Source organism: Microtus oregoni, unplaced genomic scaffold, assembly GCF_018167655.1.
Source record: "Microtus oregoni isolate MIOR12 unplaced genomic scaffold, Mior012 000015F_ref0000493, whole genome shotgun sequence".
NCBI classification, from domain to species: Eukaryota; Metazoa; Chordata; class Mammalia; order Rodentia; family Cricetidae; genus Microtus; species Microtus oregoni.
The window spans coordinates 36,379,344-36,397,969 of record NW_024543074.1 but is presented as its reverse complement, the minus strand read 5'-3'; the positions used below and the strand labels follow the sequence as shown (position 1 = coordinate 36,397,969).

Sequence of the window (18,626 nt, the reverse complement as noted above, 5' to 3'; positions counted from 1 at the left end):
CTCAACCAAACTTCTACTGTGCATTCTTCCCATCCAACAGCATCACTGTCCTCACCTACCTTCCACTAACTCCCCATAGCAGGGAGTACTTGGCTGAACATGAAGAATTAGATCTCCACTAAAGTTCTGCCACTACCTTGCTCTGTGACTTTGAGAAACAATGTCCTTCATGTGACTTAGTTCCTTACCTTCAAAACAGAAAAATCAGAAAAACGGAAAAATCCCTCAGAATTATCAAATGTTTTCAAAAGAGTAAGCATTTCTGAGTCCCTCAATCCTGCTGAATCAAAATCTAATACACAGGACTGAAAGTGAATTTTTAAAAAAAGATGTATTTATTTAATGTGCACTGGGGATTTGCCTTCATGTATGTCTGTATGAGGGTGTCAGACTACCTAAAACTGGAGTCACAGACAATTGTAAACCACCATGGTGGGGGGGGGAGGCTGGGAACTGAATCTAGGTCCTCTGGAAGAGCAGCCAGTGCCCCCAACTTCTAATCTATCTTTCCAGCGCCTGGGAGTGAATTTTTAACAAGCTCTTAGGTGAATCTTTTAAAGATTGATTCTATTTATTTTATATGTTTGGGTGTTTTGTCTACAAGTGTGTCTGTGTACCATGTGGGTGCCTAGTAGCTTTGGATTCCCTGGAACTAAGTTACAGATGGTTTTGAATTGAAATCAGGTCCTCTGGAAGAGCATCAGTGCTTTTAACCTCTGAGACACCTTGCAAGCCCCTCCTAAATGATTATTACACAGACAACTTGACACAAACCTGTAGTCCCATGTTTAATAACCAATGGTCTAGATATGCCTGCCCTTTCATTCTAACACCACAGAGTTCTTGCTTCTATATTTAATTCTTTTCACGTGTGTGTGTTGTCTGTATGAATGTGCAAAATGTGCACAGGTGTCTATGGAGTCAGAATACAGTCAAATCCCCTAGAGATGGAGTTACATAGAGTTATGAGCTGCCTGAGGGGCTGCTGGTAATAGAAGCTGAGTCCTCTGAAAAGCAAGGAACAAGAGTTTGTCGTCATTGGTGAGTCACTGGTCCAGTCCCCAGGCCCGTAAAGCTCTCTAGTCCTCAAGTCACTTTTTTCATCTGTCTGTGGATACAAACAATTTCCTCACAAGAAAAGAGAGATGTAAGTGACAACATGACGATGGGGATGGCCAGTTCTCTCACTTTCCCAAGCAGATGTTTTAGTTTACTTATAAAATGATTTTTTCCCCCAATTTCTTGTCTTTGGTGAAAACTAATGAGAAACTGGCTGGTGTAGCCCAGAGGTAGAGGCATTCTTAGCATATACAAGGTCATGGGTTCAATTCCTACCACTAAAGACAAAAGCCATAAAACTACTGGAAAAAAACTCCAACAAACTAGCATTTATTATCAATGTAGTAGAACCTATGATAAAGTCACACCCTTTCTAATCTGTTCCAATTAGTTTAGTGTATTTCTATTATGTTCTTCTAGAAACAACATTTTTAATACCCAAACTCAAGTTTTCTTTCCTTTTTCTGATGCTGGGAATGATGGAGCCTAGCTGCTGGTCCATGGGGCTCTATACACGCTGCCTCTATCTCAGCCTAGCTGCTGGTCCACGGGGCTCTATACACGCTGCCTCTATCTCAGCCTAGCTGCTGGTCCACGGGGCTCTATACACGCTGCCTCTATCTCAGCCTAGCTGCTGGTCCACGGGGCTCTATACACGCTGCCTCTATCTCAGTTTCTTCTAAGTGTCACACTTCTCCATCAATGCGTTTCTGTGAAATTTGCTTTCAAGCTTTTGTTGCCTGACAAAATTCAAATTTTTTTCTCTTTTCACATATGTATGTATGTATGTATGCACACATGGTCATGTGCAAGAGAGCATGCATGTGTTGCATATGTGTGTGGAGGCCACAGAGTGATGCTAAGAGTCTTTGTTGATGACTTATCTCCTTTGAGGTAGAGCTTCTTTCTTCCCTTTTTTTTTAAAAAATATTTAATTATTTATTAAGCATACAATGTACTGCTGGCATGGAAGACACCAGGTCCATTACAGATGGTTGTGAGCCACCATGCGGTTGCTGGGAATTGAACTCAGGACCTCCGGAAGAGCAGACAGCACTCCCACCCTCCGAGCCACCTCTCCAGCCCTCTTTCTTCCTTTTTAAGGTGATGTTCTATATATATTCTATTATTAATATTATTTTATGTGTCTGAGTATCTTGTCGTCTGTATGTATGTCTGTGTGTCATGTGCAAGCTTGGTGCATGAAGAGGTCAAAAAGAAGGCACGGAGTTCCCTGTATCTGAAGTAAGAGGTGCTTATGAGTTGCTAAGTGGGTGCTGGTATGGAACCCCAATCCTCCTGAAGAGCAGCAGTGCTCTTAGTGGCTGAGCCATCCAGCCCCGAGACAGGATTTCTTAATCAAACCTAGAGCAACATAGCTTTTTTCTGAGCACCCCCCCCCCCCCCAGTAAGTCCTACTTGCTATATAAAAATCCTCAATTTCCTCAGCAGGGACTTTTGTTCTCTGACTGAAAAGTTCTGCATCTGACACATCCAAATCAACTTTTATGCAGTGTGCTGGGGAATCCTTTGACAGGATTCGACATTATTACCACAGTGTACAGTTCTGCTCAAAACACACTGACAAACAAACTTACTTGTCATACAAAATCATGGCATCATTCTGTGCTTCCTGTCCATCATACTGGCCCTTCTTGGCAGCAAGCTGAGACTGGAAATTATCTGCTGCTAACCAGAACTGTAAGATATTCACTGCATCTTCCTTTTCCATGTACTAGGAAGAAAAACACAAGAGAGTAAGACAAGAAACAGTTTCCTCACCACTTTTAACTTACATGCAGTTAGTAATAAAGGGAAAAAGACTCCCTTCACTCCACACCCGTCAGCAACACAGAAACAAGTTTTAGAAGCATATAGTAGACAAGTTTTAAATATTCTTTTGGGGGAGTAAAATTAACAACAACAAAAACCCACACCATGGACAATGAGATACAAATTTCAGTTCACTGGAGTTAAAAAAAAAAAAATCAGGCAAATTTGGACTCATACTTCCTTACCAGTAATGAGAGTGAATTAGCCAAAGTAATTCTTTTATACCTAATCATGGCTACCATTCCATCAGGACATATGAACATTCAGAAAGATAATCTGAACAAATACTGGTCTCAAGCATGGTCAGAAGGGGAACAATGTAAAGCAAGTCAACTGTATGTTTAGTGTACTCTCGCAAAAGGCCCAACTCAAACATGTGGGTCGTGGTATTGTGAAACTGGGAGTTGCTCTGCCAGGTGATGCTGGGGACTGTGACAGATAAACCAGAACCTACCATAGGAATCTTTAAAATAGCCATTTGTTTTACAACAAAAACATTTCATCTGCTGAAGCCTAATAAACAGTGATATAAAGCTGCAAGCCTTACCTGCTGTAGGCGGATAACGCTGCTCCCAGAAGCCATAGGATATTAAACCAAATTTAAGTGCCAGAAAGTGCTATCTTCCTACAAGCTGTTGAGCAGGGAGGCCCTAAGACCCTCAAAATAGTATCAGGCAATTGCCACTGCAGCTGTTTGCCCACCAGAACTAGATGGTAAGACCCCATTTGCTGAAGAAATCACACTGATCACATGACAAAGAGAAATCTAGCTGGAAATGGAATAAAGGCTTCTAAGTAGGAAGGCTCTTTACAGGGTACAGGGGAGAACTGTTACAAGCTTACCTGGCTAAGGACTATGTGTTCAACATTCCTCACCAGTCAGGCAAGCTGTGCTCACTAGTACAATAGTGGTAAGTCTGTCATGGAGGTAAATAATTTGTTTTCTGATTATATCTGAAACCCACTTCAAAGGAAATAATCTACATTTGGTAGTTTAAACACAGGCAAAAAAGTTCATGGCTAAGAAGGTCAGAAGCCCTAGGGGGTATGATACTACTGTTGCTTTGCAAAGTTAATATGATGTGCTTGTCAACTGTCAAGATGCTTTCTAAATAACATGTTCAAACACATAGAATAGTGCTATAGTTTTGATGGGAGACTTTTTTTTTTTAAGACAGGATCTCACTATGTAGCTCTGGCTGGCCTAGAACTCACTATGTAGACCAAGATAACCTCAAACTCAGAGAGATCCACCTGCCTCAGTTTCCCAGTGCTGGGGTTAAAGGTATGCAGCACCATGTCAGGCTGAAAAGCTTCTTTGTGTAGTGATCAGTGGTGATGACAGAGGTCCCATAAGTGACTGTTGAATATGCAACTGTAAATGGGACATCTGTATCCCTCCCTCCAAGGCTTGAGGAAATCACGGAAGAGGAGTCAGAAAGAATGTTAGAGCTGGAGGAAGGGAACAAGTGATGTGGAACACTGAATCCCAGGCACAGTGTGGCTGTTCCCCTGCTGAACTCAGGTAATCAGCAGCTGTGATTACCTGCAAAGATCGCCACAGACTGGGCCCATCAACAACCTTGTAGTGGAAGGGAGAAGGGGTCATGGGGCTACACAGCTCCCCAAAGATTACATGAAGTTAATGACAGATGAGGGATGGAGAGTCATGTTCTTTAGAGGTAAAGTCAATGTAAGTGTCCGTGCTACTGTAAACAACCCTAATGAAACTCACTTGGACGGATGGACACAGACACACACCCCAAAACACACACAACAAAAACCCCATAAAACAAATAGAAGAGGGGCAGTTGAGAACAGGACAGAAATGGGGGAGAACAAAGTATTTATGTGAATATAATCAAAATATATTATGTACATCTATGAATAGGTCATAAAGAAGTTCATTATCATGTATGACTATATGCTAATAATTTTTTTAAAAAGACTTCTATAAGGGGCTGGAGAGATGGCTCTGTGGTTAAGAGCACTGTCCTAAGTTCAATTCCTAGCAACCACATGGTGGCTCACAACCATCCATAATGAGATCTGGTGCCCTCTTCTAGCGTGCAGACATGCAGAAAGAACACCACACACAATAAATAAATAAAGAAATGTTTAAACAACAAAAAATTTCAATAAGAGGAATAAATATTGAAAAATACCATATATGTCTTACAGAGATTAACAGTTTGCTTCAAATATTATACTGAAAAATTCTATCAAGTAGCAAAAGTAAAAATGATGAACATAGGAAAACCTTTCTTTCTTTTGAAATCTGGTCTGTAATTACTGCAATGGAAGAAAGTAGACAACTCTATGGCCTTATTTATTTATTTTTGTTTTTTTGAGATAGGGTTTCTCAGTAGCTGTCAGTCCTGAAACTTTCTCTGTAGACCAGGCTGGCCTCAAACTCACAGAGAGTCACCTTCCTCTGCCTCCTGAATGTTGGGATTAAAGGCGTGTGCCACCAACGCCTAGCTATTTATTCACGCTTAGTGTGTGTGTGTGTGTGTATGTTGGGAGTACCTGTGTTCATGTGTGAGCGTATGAAGGCAGAGGCTGACATCAGATGTGTTCCTTATTGCACCCTACCTTATTTTTTGAGACGTGGTCTCGTAGCCCAAAGCTCACCAACCGAGTAGACTAGCTAGTCATCAGGTGCCAAGGAGCCTCATGTCTCCACTTCCCAATGCTGAGCATATAAATGTATGGCCATGCCCAGCTTTTCCGCTTGGGTTCTATGGATCTGAACTCAGGTACTCATGCTTATTCAGCAAGCACTTTATTACTCAGCTATCTCCCCAGCTCCTATTTATTTATTTTTGAGGTAGAGGCTCAAGTAGACCAGGGTGTCCTTGAAGTCATTGTGTAGCAAAGGATGGGTAACCTTGAATTTCTGATCCTCCTGCCCCCACCTCATGAATGCTGGAATTACAGGTTTGCAGCACCACACTTAGTTTTGTGTGGTGTTAGAGACTGAACCCAGAGTTTCATGCATGCTAGGCAATTACTCTGCCAACTGAGTTATATTCCTAGCTTTCAGTTCTATGGCTTTAAAATAGTTCAAATTTTTTTTTTTAGCTCTCAGAACTTTATTTTGACACAGAATTGCTGAAAAAGCATTTTCACCTACATAATTTTCCTCTTTCCTATTCAAAATGTCACCTATTTGAGTTCCCATATTCAACTATCAGTTTGAAATATTCTATGGGTCTTAAAAAATTAGTCATATAGCTAGTTTTACATAGCAGAGTTCCAATTTTCCCCATTCACTTGAGAATACATTTTGACATTGTAAAGCCATCAATTGGGTGATAGAGTATGATTTCTTTTTTTTTCTCTTTTTTTTTTATTGAAAAAAAAAATTTCCGCCTCCTCCGAGCCTCCCACTCCTCCCCCTCAAAAAAATTTTTATAATATATTCTCTTATAGTATAACTAAAGTGCTTTTTTAAAACTAGAGTTATTTTACACTGAGTTTTCTCTTTAACCTGATGAATATGCCATTAAAGCATTCTTGCCTAAAGCACAACCTAAAACAACCATTTGGAAATGACTTATCTCTTCTATGTCATTTTGTTTAGACAGATCCCCAGCATGAGGCTGGAATGTTCTAACAGAATAGAAAAGAAAATGCAAAATTTACCTCAGAGAAATAAAAGAGGGCTGACTCACAGAAGAGGATGTCAGCCAGGTAAACAGTCCCACTGGTGAGCACTTCAATCTGATATTTACAGAAATGGTGACTTCGCAGAAACTCACTAAAGTGCCTGCATGTGGACAAAAAGAGAGTATTTGAGGGAAAGACCAAGGAAAGAACATAACTAAAAAAATAAAAACAAAAACAAAACACTCTTTCCAAAACTATTCCTATTAAATGTTTTCTTTTTATTTTTCGAGACAGGGTTTCTCTGTGTAGTCCTAGCTGTCCTAGAACTAGCTCTGTAGACCAGGCTAGCCTTGGACTCACAGAGATCTGCCTACTTCTTCCTCCCAAGTGCTAGGATTAAAGGTGTATGCCACCACCGCGTGGCTTTATTCCTACAAAATCTTAAAAACCTGGGTCAAGGCTGCCTTATTTCCCAATATGTTATTCCTGATTACTTTCAGCTGTAAGCCATCTCCCCGTCTCTCAATCTCTCAATGAGTTTGTGGCTTTCTCCTGATAGTTTATACATGCTACTTCATGTTAAGGTAACCAAAGAACATGGACTGTTTCTTTAATTGAGCTGTAACTTCCTTTAAAGCAGGCATACTTGTGGCTCTGTACAAAACACGTAAAAAATACGGAGTAAAAGAATGAGTATATAAAATTTTAAAGGCACACAGCAATAATCTTAAAAAGTCTGGAGACAGTTTATTACTGTTTATAGAGCATAAACTGAAAGCATGAACAAATCAGATGTCCATCTGAAGACATGCATTATTAAATTAACAGATTATTAGTCATATACTACAGCCTCAATCACCCCAAATGGCTTTATCCAAGTGACTTGAATCTTCAAAGGTGCATTGTTTTTAGTTGAGTGAAGTCCATTTTCTAACCAGGAGCCAGATTTCCCAGGAATGCTAATGTGAGAAGATGAACTTACTCTTGCTCCATTGCACTAAAGACTACAGCCTGTGCCAGAACGAAACAGTTGGGATCCACCTGTCCATCTTCTCCACAAATCTTTGCTGTGAAAGAAATAGCAATTGAAGTTCTACTAAATTCAAGCTATACCCACTTTAAACCAAATTGGAAATAATAATTAGGGCATACACATGACATTTCCAATAGAACTAAAAGGGGTGGCAAGATGGCTCAGTAGCACTTGCTGTCAAACCTGATGTTGAAGTTCAACACCTAAAACCCATGTGATGGAAGAAGAGAACAAATTCCTATAGGTTGTCGTACAACTTCCACCGTGGTATAATACACTACCCCCCAAATAAAGATCTAAATAAATATCTAAATAAAAAGAATGAGAATAAAGTATAGGTAATATCTTAGAACAGGAAAAATTTTTTGAGGTATCCATATGGAAAACAGATCAAAATACTGAACAAGACAAGCAATACTCCAAAACACATTGCTCCAAAAATAAGATGAAAAGGCAATTAAAACAAATGGGAGTAGGGTAAGAGATGGATCAGTGGTCAGCATCAGTGGTTAGTCCTCTGCTCTTCCAGAGGACTCAAGTTTGGTTCCCAGCACCCATGTGAGGCAGATCACAACCACCTATAATTCCAGCTTCAGGGCATATGACACCCTCTTCTGAACTCCACTGACGCCTGAACTCACGTGCTCACACCTACACACAGAAATATGCACACACACACACACAATTTAAAATAATTTTTTTGTTTTGGTTTTTTTGGGGACAGGGTTTCTCTGTGTAGCCTTAGCTGTCCTGAAACAACTTGCTCTATAGACCAGGCTGGCCTTGAACTCAGAGATTCTCCTGCCTCTGCCTCTTGTGTACTGGGATTAAAGGTAAGCACCACCACTGCCCAGCTATAAATCAGGACGCGTGGCAGGCAGACCTCTCTGAGTTCAAGGCCAGTCTGGTCTACAAAGTGAGTTTCAAGACAGCCAGAGTTGTTACGCAGAGAAACCCTGTCTCAAAAAAAAAAAAAAAAAAAAAAAGGAAAGAAAGAAAAGGAAAATAAGTCAGAATATGTATGACAAGTAAAAAATTACTACTAATTCATGGCCCACATCCCATCCCAAATAAAAACTGAACCAAGGCACAACAGGTGACTTCAAAGGAGCAGAGGTGGTGGCACTCTTGTCATGATCCAGCCACCACCAGTTTTCTTCTGTTTAAAAAACAAAATGGGGCTGGAGAGATGGCTCAGAGGTTAAGAGCATTGCCTGCTCTTCCAAAGGTCCTGAGTTCAATTCCCAGCAACCTCATGGTGGCTCACAACCATCTGTAATGGGGTCTGGTGTCCTCTTCTGGACTACAGGCATACACACAGACAGAATGTTGTATACATAATAAATAAATAAATATTTAAAAAACAAACAAAAAAAAAACAAAAACAAAATGGCTATTATGAAGACACATAAACTTGTGAGTTATCAAATGAACCAGAAAGAAAATCAGCATAAAACTGCTTCGGCCAATACACTCACACATTATTTAATAGTATATGATTAAGCTAACTAGGGCCGAGGAAAACTGATACCACTGCTAACAGCAGGATACACCAGTGTATCTTCTACAGGGTAATCTGGCAGTTTCTACATTAGCTCTTTTTTGGAGACAGGCACTATGTAGCCCTGGTTGGTCTCTGCAATTCTTTGTAGAACAGGGTGGCCTCAAATTCACAGAGATCCACCTGTCCCTGCCTCTGGATAAACAAAATACCTTTAATCAGCAATACTACTTATAAGATTTAAAAGTTTAGAAGTTAAGAGTTATGAAGAGAACTGTCTAAATAAATTATAGTTCATTCATAAGCTATTTAGCTGGCTGTTAAATATCCCTAGAAAAACCCTGAAGCAACCGTAATAGCCAGTTCTGCTCTGTTCCTGTCTTTAAGGAGGCATCAAGAAACTCAAGGGTCACATCCTGATCCCTTTATCTACCACTCCCCAGACAATACCAAGCTGTGATACTGGGATACGTGTGTGGTCTTTGGCCAATTTCCTAGCAGTCGGCTCTTAAACTTCTTGGAGTCTCTGGTGTTATGAGAGTCTTCATCATATGTTTATGAGACAGCCAGTAGTTAGGAACCCCTAGAGAGTTTCAGGAAGGGGCCTGGTCACCAGAATGACTGGGACCTATGACCATGGCCTAAAAGAGGGTAAGCATTTTCAGTGAGGGGTATTGAAGGCAGGGTGATGACTCATGACCAATAATCATGCTCAGCTATGCCCACTCAGTGAAACCTCTATAAAACCTAAGTATGGGCCTGAGAAAGGGGAGTTTCACATTAATGACCAGAGAGACTGGTGCGTACATGGAGAAAGATGAGCTCCATGTTCCTTCTCTAATTTGCCCTGTCACAGCCTTCATTCACTATGGACCTGAATCCTTTCTAAATACCCTAAGTACAAATTAGAAAATGTAAGTATTTCCTAGGATTCTACATGCTACTCGAGGAAACTAACCAAACCCAAGGAGGGTAATGAGAAGCAGCAACATGGGCCGCGCGCGGCCTTCTTAGAAAGGGGAAGCATTGTGGGACCAAGTCCTCAATCTGCAGAATCTGAGGCTACTTCCAGGTAATCCATGACAGAACTGAAGTGACAAGTAAAACATCTAAGGAGCACCTGCTAGAGAATCATTTGCTTAACAGTTGTTGATGGGGAAAAGCCCATGTATCTGGGGTCACAGACCAGCCTCACATTTTGAGAGTATACAGGAGAGAAGAGCCTGGCCACGCCATCCTAGTATGTCAAAATCACCCTCCCTTTTAAGACAGGGTTTCTTTTTTTTTTTTAATTTATTTATTTATTAAGGATTTCTGCCTCCTCCCCGCCACCACCTCCCATTTCCCTCCCCCTTCCCGATCAAGTCCCTCTCCCTCACGAGCTGATAAGACAGGGTTTCTCAGGAGCTTTGGTGCCTGTCCTGGAACTAGCTCTTGTAGACTAGACTGGCCTTGAACTCACAGACGTCTGCCTGCTTCAGCTTTCTGAGTGCTGGGATTAAAGGCGTGTGCCACCACCACGTTTGGCTCTTTGAAGTTTTGTCTACAGTCTACTATTACTAAGATGAAGAGGGTATGTGGAGTTGCCAAATCCTCCAAACTTTTAGTGCCCATTTTATTTAACCTGTCAGCATCATTTAATATCTTTATCACTCCATAAAACCATATTGTCACCTGTCTCCTCCTCCCCAACACTGGGATTATAGCTCTGACCAGGAACACCCAGCTCTCCCAATTTAAAAAAAAAAAAGTGAACAGGTGTTTTGTCTGCATTTATTTTTGTGGACATGTTTGTGGCCCATGGAAGCCAGAAAGAACCAGACCCCTAGATCTGGAGTTAGAGGTGGTTGTGAGCCACTGTGGGTGCTGGGAATCAAACTCAGGTCCCCTGAAAGAGAATCCAGTTCTCCTTAACTACTGAGCCATCGCTCCAGCCACACAAAGAATTTTCTCTTTAATTTCTTTTAAATCTCAGTGTGTGTGTGTGTGTGTGTGTGTGTGTGTGTGTGTGTGACATGTGTGCAGGTAACCTTACAGGCCAAAGGGAGAACTGGTCTCCTACAGCTGGAGTTCTAGGGTGCTGAGAACTGAAATGAGTCTGGTAGAGCAGGAAACACTCTTTTTTTGTTTGGGGACAGGGTTTCTCAGTAGCAGAGCAGTCCTGGAACTCTGTAGATCAGGCTGGCCTCGAACTCACAGAGAGCCACCGGCATCTGCCTCTCGAGTGCTGGGTTTAAAGGCGTGCGCCACCACCGCCCACCATGAAGTACTCTTAGTCTTTTCTCCAGTGCCTCTTCTCCCCATTGTAAAACTTTGAGCCATAGAGAAATATAGCTGCTCACATAGTTTTGTCTATGCACATAGTTATGTCTATGTCTATTTCTAGATGGAAATACATTTTTGAAATGCTTGCCTCTATGACTCTGATTTCGGCAGGGATTTGAGGTCATAAAATAAGGCTAATGTTGGGGCTGGAGAGATGGCTCAGCGGTTTAGAGCACTGACTGCTCTTCCAGAGGACCCGGGTTCGATTCCCAGCACCCACATGGCAGCTCACAACTGTCTGAAAATGCAGTTCCATGAGATCTGACACCTTCACACCAATGAACATAATAAAGTTAAATAAAAAAAAATAAGGCTAATGTTAACTTAACAGAATGAACACACTGTCACCAAGAAAATAGGGGTTCACACCTTTAATTCCAGCCCTCAGAAGGTAAAGGCAGGTAGAATCTGAGTATAATCAGGTATACATAGCAAGTTCTAGGTCAGCTAGTGCTACACAGTGAGACCCTGTCTCTAAACAAAACTAGTTACAAACAAATCCTGTGATGTCCTTGAAAGCACCTAACTTCTCTACTCTCAAGCTTCCTCATTTACAAAATTGTATTTATCTGTGAGATTCTTTTTAATAAATTACTTATTTTACTTTATGTGCACTGATGTTTTTTTTTTCTCTGCAGGTCTGTGTGAGGGTAGCAGATCCTTAGGAACAGAAGTTACAGATAGTTGTAAGATGGCTGCTGGGAATTGAACCCACATCCTCTGGAAAGGCAGTCAGTGATCTTAACTGCTGAGCCATCTAGCAAGCCCCTGAGATTCTTATTAAGATCTGGTGCCCTCTTCTGGACTGCAGGCATACATGCAAGCAGAATGCTGTATACATAATAAACAAACAAATCTTAAAAAAAAAAAGATAAAAGTACGGGGGGGGGGGCTGGAGAGATAGTACAATTAAGAGTATTTACTGCTCTTACAGAAGATCTTTTCAGTACCCACACGAAAGCTCACAACCACCTGTAACTCCAGTTACAGGGGACCAAATGCCCCCCTTCTGACCTCTGTGGGCTCCTGCATGCACATGGTTAATATTCAAGCACACACACATACATATAAAATAAATATTAAATTTTTTAAAAAGGCACTTTGAAAACAGACTAGGAGCTAGGTGGTAGTAGCACACACATTTAACCCCAGTACTTGGAAGGCAGAGGCAGGTGGACCACTGTGAGTTTGAGAGCAAGTTCCAGGATAGCAGGGATACACAGAGAACTCCTGTCTAGAAAAAAAAGAAAGGAAGGAAGGAAGGAAGGAAGGAAGGAAGAAAACAAACTAGGGAGAGAACTGTTATATTCCATGTATGTGCGCGCACACACACACACGAAATCTCCTTGGGGCTGGAGAGATGGTTCAGCACTTAAGAGCACTTGCTGTTCTGGCAGAAGACCTGGTCTGGTACCCAGCACCCACAGGGCCACACACAACTGTCAGTTATTTCAGTTCCAAGGGCCTGATGCCCTCTTCTGATCTTCATGGGCTCTTGCACTCATGTGATAGACATATATTCATGTAAGCACACATATATACGCATAAAAATCGTAAATATTTTTTTTGGCTGTGTGTGTGGGCATATGCCTTTATCCCAACACTCAGGAGGCAGAGGCAGATGGATCTCTATGAGGCCAGCCTTTTTTTCCAGGCCAGCCATGGCTATATAGTAAGACCCTGTCTGAAAACAAAGAAACAAAACTCAATAATAATGTTAAAGAAAAAAAAATCCTAGTCAGTAATGAAACAAGTCAGTTCTTTTCCCCATGACTGCTTACCTATGATATCATTTCTCATGGCTTCTGTAATTGGTATTGGTTTAGCAGCATCTGGAGATATATATTTGGTAAAAGTATTCACTGCATCTTGTTCTATACCTACAAGAGAAGAAAAGGACAACTTCAAACCACTGAGAAGGACTGTGTTCCTAAGAGCAGGGGGCTGTTTGCTGTGTGGTGCTATTACAAGTCAACTTCCATGGAAAACTGCACTTTCACCGTGTTGCTCACAGAACAGGAAAACCTTGTGTCAGCTCTTTTTTCCACTGTCTGTATGAGCTACTAAGCTCCTTAGTAATAATGATCTCTTTGTTACTTTTTGCCTCTTCTCTGGAGTCTCAGCTTGAAATAAGTGCACACTAACACAACTGTAGAAGCTCAAAACAATCTGTAGAAATCTACATTTATTGAAAATGTTTGAGACATTTAAACATGGAGCCAAGGAACCATGAACCAAACTCTATGAAACTGAGGTCAACAGGGATCATCTCTTCCTTAGTTTGTGACTGTCGCATTACTTGTTACAGGATGAAAGCAAATCATTTCCTTCATCATGATTGAACTTTAGGTCAAAAATATCTCTAGAGAGTTACCCATTTATTTTAGAGTCTCTAGTTGAGGGGAATCGAGTTTTGTCTTTATTGTTTTTTGAGACAGGATTTCTCTGTAGTTTTAGTTTTTTTTTTTTTTTTTTAGATTTATTTATTAAGTATACAGTGTTCTGCCTGTATGCATTCCTGCAGGCCAGAAGAGGTCACCAGATCTCATTACAGATGGCTGTGAGCCACCATGTGGTTGCGGGAATTGAACTCAGGACCTTTGGAAGAGCAGGCAGTGCTCTTAACCACTGAGCCATCTCTCCAGCCCCTGTAGTTTTAGTTTTGAAGCCTGTCCTGGAACTGGCACTTGTAGACCAGGTTGGCCTTCAATTCAGAGATTTGCCTGCCTCTGCCCCCCCCACCCCGCCCCCATGCTGGGATTAAAAGCATGCACCACCACTGCACGGATTTTTAAAGTATGTCTCTAGGGTTCTCTGAATTTCTTCAGTGTTTGCTATATCTTCCTTTTCATCTAATTTTACAAACTTAGATCCTCTCTTTTGTCTAATTAAGGTAAGGGCATGCCAACCTTTAAAGATTCAGTTGTTTCATAGATTCTTTGTATTTCCTTCACTAACTTCAGACCTAATCCTGGTGGTGAGCCGAGCCTTCTCTCTCAGCCCTGATTTTGATTTCTTCCTGTCTGCTTGCTTGGGCTGTTGATGGCTCTTGTTTTTCTAACACCTTCCTGTGCACCATTAAATTAGTAGAAAAGTATCTCCCAAATATTCTTATGTACATACATGGTGCTATAAGCTTTCCTCTTAGCACAGCCTTCATTATGCATATGTTGATATGCCGTGTTTTCATTTCTGAAGTCCAATTCTAGGAACCAAAAACTTATTTCTTGGGGCTGGAGAGATGGCTCAGCGGTTAAGAGCATTGCCTACTCTTCCAAAGGTCCTGAGTTCAATTCCCAGCAACCACATGGTGGCTCACAACCATCTGTAATGGTGTCTGGTGCCCTCTTCTGGCCTGCAGGCATATACACAGACAGAATATTGTACACATAATAAATAAATAATTTTTTTTAAAAAAAACGAAAAAAACAAAAACTTATTTCTCTTTTCACTCTAGTCTGTTCAGTGGTGCTGTTCACTTTGTATACTTTTTATCATTTCTATTGTTGAAAAGAAGCCTTATTTCACAGTGGCCAGACAGAATGCAGGATATGATTTCAATTTTCCAATATTTGTTGAAACTTGTTTTTTGTCCTACTATGTGGTTTATTTTGGAGAAAGTTCCATGGGCGGCTAAACCTCTAAAACTTGGAAGAATATGTATTCTTTAATTTGGGTGGAATGTTCTGTAGATCTGCAGTGAACATCCTAAACGTCTATCAACTGCCAAACAGATAAGAAAAATTTGGCACACCAGCAGAAGGGAATAGTATTCAGAATTAAGGAAAGTGAAATTTGCAGGTAAATGGATGGGGAAGAAAACGATCATTCTCGATAAGGTGACCCAGACCCAGAAAGACAGACAGCTCATGCATGTTTTCTCTCATGGCTGTAGCTTTGAATCTTCAGATATATTTGTTTCATTTGGAATACCCATATGTCAGAAAGTTACTAAGGGTTCACAGGGGAGGGGTGCTTTTAAGGGAGAAGAGATAGAATATCCTGTTATACCAGGTTAAAAATGAACAGTGGTAGCCGGGCGGTGGTGGCGCACGCCTTTAATCCCAGCACTCGGGAGGCAGAGGCAGGCGGATCTCTGTGAGTTCGAGACCAGCCTGGTCTACAAGAGCTAGTTCCAGGACAGGCTCCAAAACCACAGAGAAACCCTGTCTCGAAAAACCAAAAAAAAAAAAAAAAAAAAAAAAAAAAAAAAAAAAGGAACAGTGGTAACAGGAAGGGTTAAACTGAGGTGAGGTAGGAAGAATAGGGCAGAAAAGGGAATAGGAAGGGACAAGTTCCACTAAAGACCTTTTGAAAAAGTCATATGGAAAACTACTACTGGTAGAAGTTTCCTTAAAATATACACATAAATAAAATAAGATGTTAAAAGTGAGTTACCCTATAATGAGGTAACAATACCCTACTAGACAACACCAGAGACTAACAAAAAGTCCAGTGCCAGGAACTGGCTATCTCTTTTGGAGTTATTGGCAAGTTAGGTTCCACAGACTCTACTAAACATTAGAAGTTATTGCCCTTGTTAATCTTAGTTACTTCTAAAACTTGACAATAAGACTCTATTGCTGCTGGGTGGTTGCAGCACATACCTCGAGTCCCATACTAGAGAGGCAGAGGCAGGAGGATCTCTGAATTCAAGGCCAGCCTAGTCTACAGGGTGAGTTCCAGGGCAGCCAGAGCTACAACAGAGAAACCCTGTCTCAAAAAAAAAAACAAAAACAAAAAACCAAAAACGGATGCTATTGTTGAAGACACCATAAATTTAAATCATAGAACATATAGATAGATACCTGGAAACCTCATTCCCACTGACTAGGCTTTACAGCTACGGAAGGCACTATGCATAGGACTGGGGGGAAAACAGTCATCAATCTCATCCAGCTATGAACTCACTGGCTGCAACAATGGATGGCTTGGCAAGGCATGTCCACTGGTGCATCAGTGGCAGGACAATCACAGGTATAACCAACCACTCTTGGATTAGACTTAATGCCCGCTCCATAATATAAAACCCATATCTAGCACCATTATTGGGCCAAGAACCTATAGCTAGACAAGTCATAGGCCCCAGAGGTAAACCTACTACTAAATGGACACAGTAACTGACATCTAATGACTTGTTTTTATATCCATAAATTAGTGCATCACTCAGTCTTCATCAGAGACTCACAACTGGCCGAGGAAGAGACTAAGAGACTGTGGAATGTTTAGTTTTAAATGCAACATGCATACCATACTCCCTCATCTCAAAACTTAGGGATCATTGTGGAAGAGGGGCAGGAAGAGTTTAAGAGTCAGAGGCAATAGAAGACTACAGGTAAACAGTATCTTCTGAACACAGCAGGGTAGCTACACACATGAACTCACAACAATTATGATCGCATATATAAGACCTGTGCAAGCCCAAGCCAGCTCAAATTCTAGCATAAAGAGGAGAGTTGTTAAGGCAGGTATGGTGAAGCATGTCTTTAATCCCAGCATGGAAAAGGCAGAGGCAGGTGGACCTCTGAGAGTTTGAGGCCAGCCTGGTCTGCAGAGTGAGTTCTAGGACAGCCAAAGCTACACAGTGAGACCCTGTCTCCAAAGTGGGACACAAAGTCCCACATGACCCCTAGCTGAGGCACTGATACTTGCTGGGATATGGGGAGTCAGTTTTCTCTAAGAATATAACTAGTCACTGCTAAATCATCCACACGCCAGTGGAAGATCACATACCTAAGACTATTTGGGTAGTATAAGTCTTGACAGATTTAAATAAAAAAATAAACTTTTAAAAACTGATACAAAGTTGGATGGGTAGAGAAGGGAGTATGGGTCTGAGCAGAGTTTAGGATGCTGAATATAAACACACAAATTTCTCAAAGAAGTAATAAAACTTTTTTTTTAATATCAATAAAGCCAGACACAGCAGCACACACCCATAATCCCAGTACTTAGGATGCAGAGGCAGGCAGATCTCTGAGAGTTCTAGACCAGCCCGGTCTACATAGTAAGTTCTAGAACAGTCAAAGCTACAAAGTGAGACTCTGTCCCAGCGGTTGGGGAGGAAATAAATGAATATGCCAGAAAAGCTATATATAGTTAAGACCATCTATAGTCCCACCTACTTCAGAAAGTGAAGCAGGATGATCACTCTAAGAGCTTATCCAGGGAATTTGGAGCCAGTCTGGGCAATATAGATAGATAATATTAACAAAATATCAATCAACCAAAACCAACAAAACAATAAAACTTAGACTGTACTAATTTTAATACTCTATAATAAAAAGAACAAGAGAATACAACAATAAAACTAACCAACTAAATAAATAATAAAGGGGACCTGAAAGATGGCTCACCAGGGACCCATATAGTAGCAGCTGTCCTCTGACCTTAGCATGTAGGGCACCTTCACTTGTGCACGTGCTTGTGTGCACACACAGACACATACACAGACACAGACACACACACACACACACACACAGACACACACACACACACACACACAGACACAGACACACACACACACACACGAATGCAATATGACTTAAAAAAGAAAAAGGAACAAAAAAATTTCCTTAAAATATCCTGTTTTGTTTTTTTAAAATGTACCTTTTAAGGTATGTGATGCATCAAAAATTGGAAAAAAGGAACTTTCCTTCAGGCATCAGGAGGATGCTTAAGCACTAAGTTACTCAATTTAGCATTTCTTTAATTAGTTTTTAAAATATTTAAGGGGCTGGAGAGATGGACTTCTTAGTTAAGAGCACTAGTTACTTTTCCCAAGGACCCAGGTTTGATTTCCAGAACCTACATGGAGGTCCACAACTGGCTGTAACTCCAGTTCCAGGACCTTCGGGCCCAAGGACACTGCATATAGCGGTGCATAGGCATACTTGCAGACAAAACACACATACACTCAAAATAAAAAGACCTTGTCTTTCAGCTCAAAACTGATCTTCACCAGCCTGGTCTACAAGAGCTAGTTCCAGGACAGGCTCCAAAGCCACAGAGAAACCCTGTCTCCAAAAACCAAAAAAAAAAAAAAAACTGATCTTCAACCAACCACAACAGAACTTAAATAGTGACTCCATGAGACCATACAAATAAATATATCTAGAACTTTATTGTTTCTTATAACTAAGATAATACAACGGTTTTATTGTTGGTGATGTTTCGGTTGTTTGTTTTTCTGAAAATGATATATTTCAGGGACTGGAGAGAGAACCTAAGATGTTAAGAGCCTCTGTGCCTTTTGCTGAGGAC

The 18,626-nt window shown here is 41.0% G+C and overlaps 1 protein-coding gene across 4 annotated transcripts in view; it reads right to left on the bottom strand.

Moving 5' to 3' along the window:
• Positions 1–18,626, bottom strand: part of Akap10 (A-kinase anchoring protein 10) — a 69,927-nt gene that overhangs the window by 34,048 nt on the left and 17,253 nt on the right. For 3 of the 4 annotated variants that reach the window (XR_005975656.1, XM_041665226.1, XM_041665228.1), the window contains 4 exons: positions 13,145–13,243; positions 7,487–7,571; positions 6,541–6,664; positions 2,658–2,794 (listed from right to left, as the gene is read on the bottom strand). Coding sequence is in view for 3 of the 4 variants with exons in the window: in XM_041665226.1 (XP_041521160.1) it covers positions 2,658–2,794; positions 6,541–6,664; positions 7,487–7,571; positions 13,145–13,243 (445 nt within the window). In the remaining variant the exon portion in view is untranslated. The remainder of the gene's footprint in view (positions 1–2,657; positions 2,795–6,540; positions 6,665–7,486; positions 7,572–13,144; positions 13,244–18,626) is intronic. The other variant, XM_041665227.1, reaches the window with a different exon arrangement.